At 46.1% G+C, this 12,590-nt stretch overlaps 1 protein-coding gene across 3 annotated transcripts in view; it reads right to left on the bottom strand.

The window, feature by feature from the left end:
• Nucleotides 1–12,590, bottom strand: part of LOC138293753 (calcium-binding protein 2-like) — a 391,577-nt gene that overhangs the window by 62,967 nt on the left and 316,020 nt on the right. For all 3 annotated transcript variants that reach the window (XM_069233093.1, XM_069233094.1, XM_069233095.1), the window contains one exon: nt 4,174–4,204. In XM_069233093.1, coding sequence (XP_069089194.1) covers nt 4,174–4,204 — 31 coding nt within the window. The remainder of the gene's footprint in view (nt 1–4,173; nt 4,205–12,590) is intronic.

The raw sequence follows: 12,590 nt of genomic DNA, 5'->3' as shown, positions 1-12,590 counted from the left end.
TTCCAAGATGGCAGAGGTCTGGGACACACTGGAGGAGCTCTGGGCACCTCCCCTGGGAGGTGCAGGTCAGGGGAGTGGTCACTCCCCTTTCCTTTGTCCAGTTTCGCGCCAGAGCAGGGCTGGGGGGATCCCTGAACCGGTGTAGACTGGCTTATGCAAGGAGGGCACCATCTGTGCCCTTCAAAGCATTTCCAGAGGCCAGGAGAGGCTACCCCTCCCAGGCCCTTCACACCTGTTTCAAAATGGACAGGGTGTAACACCCTCTCTCAGAGGAAATCCTTTGTTCTGCATTCCTGGGACTGGGCTGCCCAGGCCCCAGGGGGACAGAAACCTGTCTGAGGGTTGGCATCAGCGGTAGCTGCACAGAAAACCCCGGAAAGTTAGTTTGGCAGTACCCAGGCTCTATGCTGGAGACCCGGGGATGCATGGAATTGTCCCGCAAATACCAGAATGGTATTGGGGGGACAATTCCATGATCCTAGACATGTTACATGGCCATGTTCAGAGTTACCATTGTGACGCTACATATAGGTATTGACCTATATGTAGTGAACGCGTGTAATGATGTCCCGCACTCACAAAGTCCGGGGAATTTGCCCTGAACAATGTGTGGGCACCTTGGCTAGTGCCAGGGTGCCCACACACTAAGTAACTTTGCACCTAACCTTCACTAAGTGAGGGTTAGACATATAGATGACTTATAAGTTACTTAAGTGCAGTGTAAAATGGCTGTGAAATAACGTGGACGAATCGTCTGAGCCCCCTATGGGTGGCAAAAAAAATGCTGCAGCCCATAGGGATCTCCTGGAACCCCAATACCCTGGGCACCTAGGTACCATAGACTAGGGAATTATAAGGGTGTTCCAGTGTGCCAATCAGAATTGGTAAAATTAGTCACTAGCCTGCGTGACAATTTTAAAAGAAGAGAGAGCATAAACACTGAGGTTCTGGTTAGCAGAGCCTCAGTGACACAGTTAGGCACCACACAGGGAACACATACAGGGCATACTTTATGCGCACTGGGTAAGGATTCCTGGCCATTGGCCACATTAGCCTCTACGGCTGCCGCGGGCAACCAGAGCCCCAGCATTCCCTAAGCACCTCCACCTCGGGGGTCACAGCATCCTCCTCCGAAGCCATCCCTGGATCCACATCCGCTGATGCTCACAGGCTTCATCCGCCGGCGCGCCAGTAAAGTGCTCCCCTGTTCCGGGGCACAGACCGATCGCCCCTGGCCCCCCATCAGGTCCTCCACTCAAGCCCACAGACGTGGCTCAGATCGGGGTAGGGAGTTGGCCACAGGGCTTGCAGGATCTTGAGTCGTTGGTCGTAGCGGCTTTGTGTTCTGACCACCATTTGGCACGGCTGACTACGCCCCCCTCGAAATAACAAGATCATTTAATCTCACCTGGAATGCACTGTTTTCCAGTACTATATTTTTAATCAAAAGTCTCATGCATCTTGGGAGTTTTAGTTCACTTAAACCAATTCCACTAACACACCTGAAAACATTGTTTTGCAAAATAAACTCCCAGGACAGAAGCATTCAATTCTTGGAGACATCATCTGGTGAAGTAGCATCTGCTAGCTACAGATAAAGTAACTAATAGACAATATGTTGTGGGACAACTTGACGTCTCTCCAGAATATAGCCAGCCGTAAAATCTAGCAGAACCATGTGAGGCCAGTGTCAGAACTGGGTCTGTAGGACCCACAGCTGTGTGTTAAAATGTAGCTAAAAAATGCTTCAAGGACTTCTCAATGACTGTGCGCCAGCCATCAGGCCTCAGAGTGTTAGGAATAACATTTTATGATCAAGGGATAGACCTTGATTGGAAGCTTTGCAGACAGATAAGGGGCCATAACCTGGGGTCCAAGGGCTGATGATGGGCCCTAACAAGAAGGCCCAGCCTCTGCGGTGGATAGAGGAGTGTTCCTGCCTTGAGGAGAGCCTAATCCAGCTGCCTGGAGGAAGGCGAGTATATCAGAGGAAGGCTGAGCAGTGGAGTTTAGGGGAGAGATCGGTGTTGTCCTGGATGAGTCTACTGTTGATGAGGAATCCTGTCCATCTTCCAGCCAGTCTCACCATCCCTGGTGGTTCTTGTCACAGCCGAAGCTAGGACAGCATCAGACTACAAGAAGTGTAAAAAAAAAAAATCAAGGGTGCAGGTCTTTTCCGCCTAAGCAGCCAGGATCTCAAACAACATCCCTGTACCCATCAGGGCTGCCACAATGCTACTGCAGTGTAGGTAAGAGTACTATATTTTTAATCAAAAGTCTCATGCATCTTGGGAGTTTTAGTTCACTTAAACCAATTCCACTAACACACCTGAAAACATTGTTTTGCAAAATAAACTCCCAGGACAGAAGCGTTCAATTCTTGGAGACATCATCTGGTGAAGTAGCATCTGCTAGCTACAGATAAAGTAACTAATAGACAATATGTTGTGGGACAACTTGACGTCTCTCCAGAATATAGCCAGCCGTAAAATCTAGCAGAACCATGTGAGGCCAGTGTCAGAACTGGGTCTGTAGGACACACAGCTGTGTGTTAAAATGTAGCTAAAAAATGCTTCAAGGACTTCTCAATGACTGTGCGCCAGCCATCAGGCCTCAGAGTGTTAGGAATAACATTTTATGATCAAGGGATAGACCTTGATTGGGAGCTTTGCAGACAGATAAGGGGCCATAACCTGGGGTCCAAGGGCTGATGATGGGCCCTAACAAGAAGGCCCAGCCTCTGCGGTGGATAGAGGAGTGTTCCTGCCTTGAGGAGAGCCTAATCCAGCTGCCTGGAGGAAGGCGAGTATATCAGAGGAAGGCTGAGCAGTGGAGTTTAGGGGAGAGATCGGTGTTGTCCTGGATGAGTCTACTGTTGATGAGGAATCCTGTCCATCTTCCAGCCAGTCTCACCATCCCTGGTGGTTCTTGTCACAGCCGAAGCTAGGACAGCATCAGACTACAAGAAGTGTAAAAAAAAAAAAAATCAAGGGTGCAGGTCTTTTCCGCCTAAGAAGCCAGGATCTCAAACAACATCCCTGTACCCATCAGGGCTGCCACAATGCTACTGCAGTGTAGGTAAGAGTACAAAACACCTTTTTAAAGAATATTACAACACATATCATTAACTGTCCACAACCCAGTTACCCTTTCTATTAATTGCAGTCTATATGCTGGACTTTGACCATGTACAGCACTCCACTGGCTTTTCAGTAGATTTAGAATATAAAAATACCATATACATACATACATATATGCACACATACATACATACATACATGCAGTTTACTGTGTGCATGTCTTTGAGCCTGTATTCATCTGCATGTTTGCAAATTATGTGAGTATTTCTGTTTGTGTGCCTATGTAAATATTTATGTGTGCAGGTGTTATTTATGGGTATATGAGTGGGAGAGTCTCCACATGCATGCATGTTTATAGGCAAATAAAAGCATAAATAAGTGTGTGTTCTTACTTGCGTGTGTGTGAGAGAAAGGCTGTGTACAGGTGCTCTTGCAGTCGCGGCTCGCGCCGCATGGGTGGGGCAGCGCGGGGGGCTGGATGGGGGCTCCGGAAAGAATAAAAATAAGAAAAATTAAAAAACACTTACCTCGCTCCTCGTTGAGCCGCTCCTCTCCTTCGTCACTGCAGGCAGGCACAGGCTCCCAGCCTGTCCTGCGGCCAATCCAGGCGCTGCTCAGTGCAGCATCAGGATTGGCTGGAGCGCCCAGCCAGGGTGCTCCATGGCAGACTGGGAGCCGGTGCAGGCTCTCTCTAGCCCGGCAACTGTGTTGCAGGGCTGGAGAAAGCTCTGTGCGCATGTGTGTTTGGCCAGACCCAGATGGCCGGCCAAACACACATGTGCTCTGAGGGGGAGTGTTGCCCACCAGTGGCCCCTCCCCTTTATAAGAAAACTATAAGAAACACTGTTTATTATTGTTTCCTTGTAAAGTTTTGCAGCTGCCGCTGCTGGCGGGGTGCCGACGCTCCTCCGTCCAAATGGAGGAGCCGCCCCTGGGTTCTTGTGTTTTGATATGGCAGCGCTGGCCTCAACATGCATGGTGTGTGTTTGTGTGTGTATGTGTGTGTGTGTGTGTGTGTATGCATGTCCCAGAAACTGTGCGAGTTTGGCTGAGTGATTCGGTGAGATAATACACTCTAATAAACTAATTTTACCTTCAATCTCTTCTGGTCTCAGGTCCCGGTCCTAGAAACAGAAAAAAGAAGCAAATTATTGACATGTGGTTTATTTCCAACATTAGCTACAATGACATGATACAAAGTAACAATAATACAATATGAAGTAACAATAACATGATACAAAGTAACAATAACACAACACAAAGGGCCTGATTTAGATCTCAGTGGGTGGAATACTCCGTCACAAACGTGATGTATATCTCATCCACCGTATTACGATCTCCATGGTGGATGTGACAGATTCTTCTCCTCTGCTAAGATATAAATCAGGCCCAAAGTAACAATAACATGATACAAAGTATCACTAAATGAAACAAAGTTACAATAACATGATACAAAGTATCCCAATATTGTCAACTGCTATTAGATATCAGTCCCTCCCTGCTACAGGAACCATGTGCTGTCCTTCCAGGGAGCCTTAAACGGCTGTAATAAGTAGCAGGGAGTGCTTGGTTTGCAGTAATTTTGCAGTAATTCTGTGCATCAGTTCACAGTGGGCAGGTACATTAGACAAGCTGAGAGCAGTGTAGTGTTAAAATGGAACTAAGCCCAGTGTGAGGAACGCAGTAAGCAGTGGTACGTGGTGTTAGGGGTGAAAGGCCATGGAGACAGCAGATTCAATAATGGAAAGCTGACAATCATTCACCGGACATAACTGGATGGCATAGGGACACACCACAGTTGAGTTCTGAAGGAGCACATGGCTGCCCATGAGGCACTCGGGATCACATAGGGACACACTCAGGATCACATAGGGACACACTTGGGATCCCACAGGGACACACTTGGGATCACATAGGGACGCACCACAGTAGAGTTCTGAAGGTGCACATGGCTGCACATGAGGCACTCGGGATCACACATGGACACACTCGGGATCACATAGGGACCCACTCAGGATCACATAGGGACACACTAGGGATCACATAGGGATGCACTTGAGATCACATAGGGACACACTTGGGATCACATAGGGATGCACTAGGGATCACATAGGGACATACTTGAGATCCCATAGGGACACACTTGGGATCACACAGGGATGCTTCACAGTAGAGTTCTGAAGGAGCACATGGCTGCACATGAGACACTCGGGGATCACACAGGGACACACTTGGGATCACATAGGGACACACTTGGGATCACATAGGGACACACTCGGGATCACATAGGGACACACTTTAGATCACATAGGGACACACTCAGGATCACATAGGGACACACTCGGGATCACATAGGGACACACTTGAGATCACATAGGGACACACTTGGGATCACACAGGGACGCATCACAGTAGAGTTCTGAAGGAGCACACGGCTGCACATGAGACACTCGGGGATCACACAGGGACACGCTTGGGATCACATAGGGACACACTTGGGATCACATAGGGACACACTCGGGATCACATAGAGACACACTTTAGATCACACAGGGACGCATCACAGTAGAGTTCTGAAGGAGCACATGGCTGCACATGAGACACTCGGGGATCACACAGGGACACACTTGAAATCACATAGGGACACACTTGGGATCACATAGGGACACACTTGGGATCACATAGGGACACACTTTAGATCACATAGGGACACCCTTGGGATCACACTGGCACACATCACAGTAGAGTGAAGGAGCACATGGATGCACATGAGACACTCGGAGATCACACAGGGACACACTTGGGATCACATAGGGACACACTTGGGATCACATAGGGACACACTCAGGATCACATAGGGACACACTTGGGATCACACAGGGACACCCTTGGGATCACTCTGGCACACATCACAGTAGAGTGAAGGAGCACATGAATGCACATGAGGCACCGGGCCTAGAGGTTCAGGGTATTCCTACCCTACCCCCTTTCCTTTATTTTTAACTTTTTGGGGGGGGTACTCGGCTGAGTCCAAGTCCCAAAATGTCTGGAAACACTTGGTTGAAGTGTTAGCAGCCAATCAGATGTAACCTTAAGATCGGTCAGCTCAGCAGAGGACTTGCGTCCCTAGATATCTATATTTCTTTTTCCAAATCACAAAAAGGTATCTTTCTGGACCCAGAGCTAGATTTCTGCCAAAATTGGTGTAATTCCATCCAGCGGTTCGGCCTGTAGTCATGTCTAAAATCCCTATAGAAAATTACAGGGGGAAAATTGGTTTTGGGACCCTCTATTTGTCCTGGCCTCTGTTTGACTAATCAACCTGAAACATTCACAACAGCAGCTGAAGTGAGAGGTGTACTAGTTTTTAAAATTTCGTGAAGACTCATAAAACGGTGCCAATGTTATTGGCCAAACAAAAAACGCTTTTCCTATGGTGTAGGAAAGTACGATCCTTCTTGGCATGATACCCCCAATTTATGCCTGATAGGTCCATACCTGATAAGGTAGCCAATCCCCCTCTCAGGGCTATTTAGGGTCTCTCCTGTGGGTTCGCTTCAGATTCTGCTTGCAAGTTTACTTCAGGAATCCTCTGCAACAACTTCAGCATCCTCTGACCTCAGATCAACTGCAGCCTGCTCCAAGAAACGCTGTAACTGCAACAAAGTGTCTACAAGAGACACTTTTCTTTAACAACCTCAGCTCCAAGTCAGCAACTGCAACAGTTTCCACGGTGTGCATGCTCTGGGGACTCCCTGTCTTCATCCTGCACCAGAAGGACCGACAAAATCTCCCACGGAGTGACAGAGTCACTCCCCTGCTCTAAGCAGGCACCTTCCAAGGTGATGACCGTACCCTGGGACTCCTCTCACTGTGACGAGCGTGTGCCTAAGGACACAGAGGGTGGACATCATCGACATAGACTGTCCTGAGGTCCTGCTGATGCAATTTGGAGGAGGTAAGACCTTGCCTTCCCCAAGAACGATGGTACCCCTGTGTTTTGTGTCTTCTTCGCCTCCTGAGGCCTCTGTGCACTGTTTGCAAAATTCCTTTGTGCACAGACTGGCCCAGGTCCCCAGCACTCCACCCTGCGATGCTCAACTCACTGAGTTGTTCTCTGGCGTCGTGGGACCTTCTTTTGTTGTGCTGCATCAACCGCATTTCGCACCTCCTTTGGGCGGTAGGCGTTTTCAGCCAGTTTTGGATCCATTTACGAGTCAGAGCACCGCCACTCTTTCTGCGGCGGTAACACTGTTGCGAAAAGCCTTGCAGTCCCCTTTATGGGAATAGGGGGGATTCGGGCTTAACACCAAATTCGCCACCCATGCACACATACAACACCACCAACACACATACATGTCCCCACACCCCTAACAGCATGCCCCCACACATGTTTACGCAGAAACACACACATTAATTATTTGTCGTCATGGACCACATTCACGCACCCAGACAACACAGATACACACACAGACACCCCAAACACACAGGGCACACACAGGGATAACCGCACACACCCATTGATGACATTTACGTTACCTTCCTCGGGTTTGGACGTCACCCCTGCAGGGATCCCTATGTTGAGAATAGGCCGCCCCACACCGCTGACGTGTTTCTGCTGTCGACACAGCGTTGTGCTGAGGTGTAGGTCATATTTTGGTGGGCAGAGTATTTCTGGTGTGGCGGTGTTGTTTTGCTGATCGACGATTTTCATCTGTCGTTGGCCCTGGCGGTTTGTGTAAACTGCCTGTTTACTGGCGGCGTGTGTTTTTTGGGTCATAATACGGCGGTATGGTTACCGCCGGCACCAAGGGTCATTTGGGCCCCGCCAGCACGGCGGTCGGCAGGCATTACCGCCAGAGTCGTAATGAGGGCCTGAATTTGGAACTGAGACATACTGGTGTTTCAGTTGCATATAAGAAACTGCTCTTTGGAAGTTACTATTACTTTCTTCCCTTAATAGTTTTTAAATATGTGAAAATGAATAGTCTTGCATTGTTGACTTAAAGTGTCAGTTCATTCTTCAAAAACTATAATTGTTCTCCTGCATGTATATGTGTGTTTAAGGTGCTATGAGTGGAGATTGGTGCTTCTTCCCACGGTAGAGTAAAGGTTTTTATTTGAGAGGTAGGTATTGGTACAGAGGTGAATGCATACTCATAGTTTACTACACACTGATGTCTTCTAGTGGACAGGGCAGTTCTTTTGTACATCTTAGTATATATGCTTGTCACTCTGGAGAGAAGTTTCAGAGCAGAGCTCTGTCTTTGTGTATACTATACTACACAGGCCTGTCCCCATAAGGAGTTGTCTGAGAGAGAGGTGAGTGTGTCCCTACATTCAGAAGTGCACACTGGTTATGCAAGACGCAGCTGTCAACGGACAGGATACTCCATTTTAGTTCAAGCATGCAAGCTCTTTGACCTGTTTTTGTAAGTATTGTGGGCTTTTATGCACGGCGACCTCACACCCATCACTTTCATTTGTTTGTGGTCTTGCCTTTAAAAAATCACTTGATGTAATTGGTAAATGCTTTATGTTTGTCCCGGGGTGGATTGGTTACTGCCTTGGACACCAACTCTGTTACAGGGATAATTGCACAATTGGCAATATACTTTAGTGTGGGCGAAATACTATTTTCTTTTGTCTGTGCTCCATGGCCGCCATGGCGCTCACAGTGCTCAGAGCGCAAACTCGATCAACAGTATTGTTTTTATATTATATGCACTCTGATCTACTTAGTACACGTTCTTTGCAGCAAGCATATTAACCCTGTGCACTACCTTGTGATGGCTCCAAGCTTCCACTAGACTAAAGCACATCCCTCTCCAGAAAGAACATTAACCCTTTGTGCTACCTTATAGTGAAGCCAAGCTTCCATTAGACAAAAGTATGTTCTTGCTCCAGAAAGAACATTAATCGCCAGAGTATTTTGAACATAAATGATCAGAGTTATTTTAACATTCGTACATTTAATGCACTTTGTTGATTTGCCTAACACACGTTGTTTGCAGCAGGCACATTAACCATCTGCACTACCTTACCATGACTCCAAGCTTCCACTAGACAAAAGTACATTCTCTCTCCAGAAAAAAACATTAACCTGTTAGGTGCGGGTGTCAGCCACTGGCCGATGGCCGCACTACCTCTCTGATGCGGGTCACGACCAGTGGTAGACACCAGCGAGGGGGATGAAAAATCCTCTGTTGCGCCCCTTTGTATGGTTGCGCTGATGTCACAATCTGTTTTCCCCATCGGAGCAGGAAGCAGAGGTAAGGCTGCTTCCTGATCCGGTGGGGAAAACTAGCCCAAACAATCACGCCCCCCCCCCAGGGTTAAAATGTTTCTACAAAATCTTTTTTTTTTTTTAAATGAAATTGACAGGTGGTCGCCTGTGAGCAGGGCGACCCCCTGTGGTAGCAACTTTTTTTTAATAGCTGTATGGTTTCCCTGGGGGCCACTATGGCCCCCAGGGAAACCATGCAACTATGAAAAAAAATATATAGAGCTATAGATCTATATAGTTATATAGATATGTATCTATATATAGATATATTTATCTACATAGAGATATATATCAATATATGTAGCTATGTCTATCTATCTATATATTTATATATATATATATACAGAGAGAGAGAGAGAGATGTCTTAGGTTTTTATATATATATATGTATATATACATATATATATATATATATATATAGGTCTAGCATTCATAGAGAGTATGAATAGGGGTTATGTGAAGTCTTCATATCTTATATGTGATATTTGACTAAAAGGGGTTATTTGATAAAATCATGTTTTTGGTCGTTGTTTGTGTCCCTTATAAGAATAACGAATTGATTAATATGCACATTCAAACAAGATGTTAATTCATGTCATTTTTAAGTGTATGATTTTGTTTATAACTTTAAAAAGGGCAGTATATTTTAATTGTTTGTTATGGACAACAACGATGTAATAACAGCGATATGGCCACTCGGCCAATGTTTATAAAGTGATTTTGAAGTGATTTGTAAGTGAGTTTTGATGGGGTATATAGACATTCACATGATGTAATCAGCACATGATCTTATTCTCCTTTGTAGGGGATATGAAAAGAATTCTAGCTGTTTGATTTGCAATGGGGTAGCAGTATTATAGTATTATTATCATATTTATATTATTTATATATTTATACATATTTTCTCTTCCTAACAAGTCACTATTTCCAGGTTTATCCATTTAAGAGGAGATTTATATAATTTATATATGTAAGTAGCCTTTCCTCCTGTAATTTGTAAATGGGTTATAGTCCTTTTAATATTTTTTATGTGGTTTACTTGTTTTTAAGGGTGGTGGTGCACTCAGTGTGTGCACTGGCTGTGAGAAAGATCTCTTCGAGGTCGAAACGCGTCGCCATTAAATTCTTCTTTTTGCATACGACAAGTCTTGGAGTGCAAGTTTTGTGGTACCTGTGACGGCAGTACTTGTGTTGTTAATATATCTATCTATCTATATATATATAGATATAGATGTGTACATATATACATTTGCCACAGTTCTCTTGCAGTTGCAGCTTGTGTCTTCAAAGCAATGCACATACTCCAACTGACACGTTTCACCTGTAGCTTTTAGGCAGCGACAACAAAGTCAAGTAACTCTTGTGATTATGTTTCTTTTAGAAAAGGATCTGACTTTGTCTAGTGGCAGTTTTGATGCCATAAAGTAGCACAGAAGGTTTATATGCCTACTGCAAAGATCAAATCTGTATTTTATGTAAATAGCTGAGTACATTTGTAAAGTCAGCCATTACCTGCGCTATAATGCAAATGAAATGTATGTGTGGGGGGTGGCAGCTATGGAGAGATAAAGGGCACTTGCTGGGTGGTAGTGAAGGAATCCGAGGAGGAGGGAGTGGGAGTGGGAGCACCAATGAGTGTTGGACTGGGTGCCAGAGGTGATCAACACTGTGACGATTGGTATGTGACAAGGTGAAGTAATAGAGTGTCTTTTTTTTTTTTTTTAGTGTATTAAGAGAACATGCTGATTGAGGGAAAAAGCGGAGTTAAGGTGACTGACCTTTACTGTTGCACGCATCACACACACACCCAGCAGCAATTTTGTGACTGTCTACGTAGGCTAGTGTTTTAGAGCGAGAGTTTAGCCAATAGCAGAGATGGCGTCTCATTGGATGACTGCTGCTCAAGCCCTCACTCGGGTTATAGAGGACAGCTCTGATGTAGGATCAGGGACTGAGAAAGCAGATACTGAGACAGCATCTGAGGGATAGGACAATGACGCAGACTCTGGGAGTGATTTTTCAGTCGGAGGAGTCCCATTCGATAACTCCTCTTCCAGTGATTATGAGGGAGGTGATGAGGACAGTCCTGTTGTCCCTTCGCAAGCACAGTCTGTGCAGTGAGACAATAGCGGGTTATCCCAGCCCAGAGAGCAGGTGCATGCGGCGGCAAGCACAGAGAGAGTGCCCTCTTGGGAGCTCCCCGATTTAGGTTAGCCCCACATTCCACTGCTCAAATTGTACTGTGGAGACATCAAAATTATCTTTCACAAAACAACCTGGTTTTGTAAGGCAGGCACCTGTGTTTTTGGTCCTGGGCTCGGCGGCCATATAGGGACACTTACCAAACTCAGCCATTTCTGGAAACTAGACACCCGGGGGAGTCCACTGAGATGTGACTTGTGTGGATTCCCCAAAGTTTTCTTACCCAGGATACCCTGCAAAGGTGACATGTTGAATAAAAACTCTATTTTTTCTAGCATTTCGGTCACACAAACTACTAGAATTTGCTGGGATTCGCAAAATTTCTACCACCAAGTGTTTCCTCACCTGTACTGTACTGTACGCTACCCAACTTGAGGGCCTGTACCTAGTGCTTGCATTAGGAATGGATCACCCCAGGGTCAACAGTTGCCATTATGTAAGGACTAACATTGATCGTTGAGTGATCCATTCCTGTCACGGGCGCTAGGCCTACCCACACAAGTCAGGTACCATTTTTATCGGGAGACGTGGGGGAACGCTGGGTGGAAGGAAATTTGTGGCTCCTCTCAGATTCCAGAGCTTTCTATCACTGAAATGTGAGGAAAAAGTGGTTTTATTTTCACAAATTTTGGGGTTTGCAAAGGATTCTGGGTAACAGAACCTGGTCAGAGCACCATAAGTTACCCAACCTGGGTTCCCCTAGGTGTCTAGTTTTACAAAACGCACAGGTTTGGTAGGTTGTCCTAGGTGCCGGCTGAGCTAGAGACCAAAATCCACAGCTAGGCACTTTCCAAAAAACACGCCAGTTGTCAATGTAAAAATTTGATGTGCCCATGTTGCGTTTTGGGGTGTTTCCTGTCGTGGGAACTAGGCCTACCAACACAAGGGAGGTATCATTTGTATCAGGAGACTTGGGGAAATGCTGGGTGGAAGGAAATTCGTGGCTCCTCTAAGATTCCAGAACTTTGCAGCAATGAAATCTGAGGGGAAAGTGTTTTTTTGCCAAAGTTTGAGGTTTGCAA

The sequence above is a fragment of the Pleurodeles waltl genome, chromosome 4_2, assembly GCF_031143425.1.
Source record: "Pleurodeles waltl isolate 20211129_DDA chromosome 4_2, aPleWal1.hap1.20221129, whole genome shotgun sequence".
NCBI classification, from domain to species: Eukaryota; Metazoa; Chordata; class Amphibia; order Caudata; family Salamandridae; genus Pleurodeles; species Pleurodeles waltl.
Note: the sequence above shows the minus strand (reverse complement) of the source record. Positions and strands in the feature narration are given on the sequence as shown.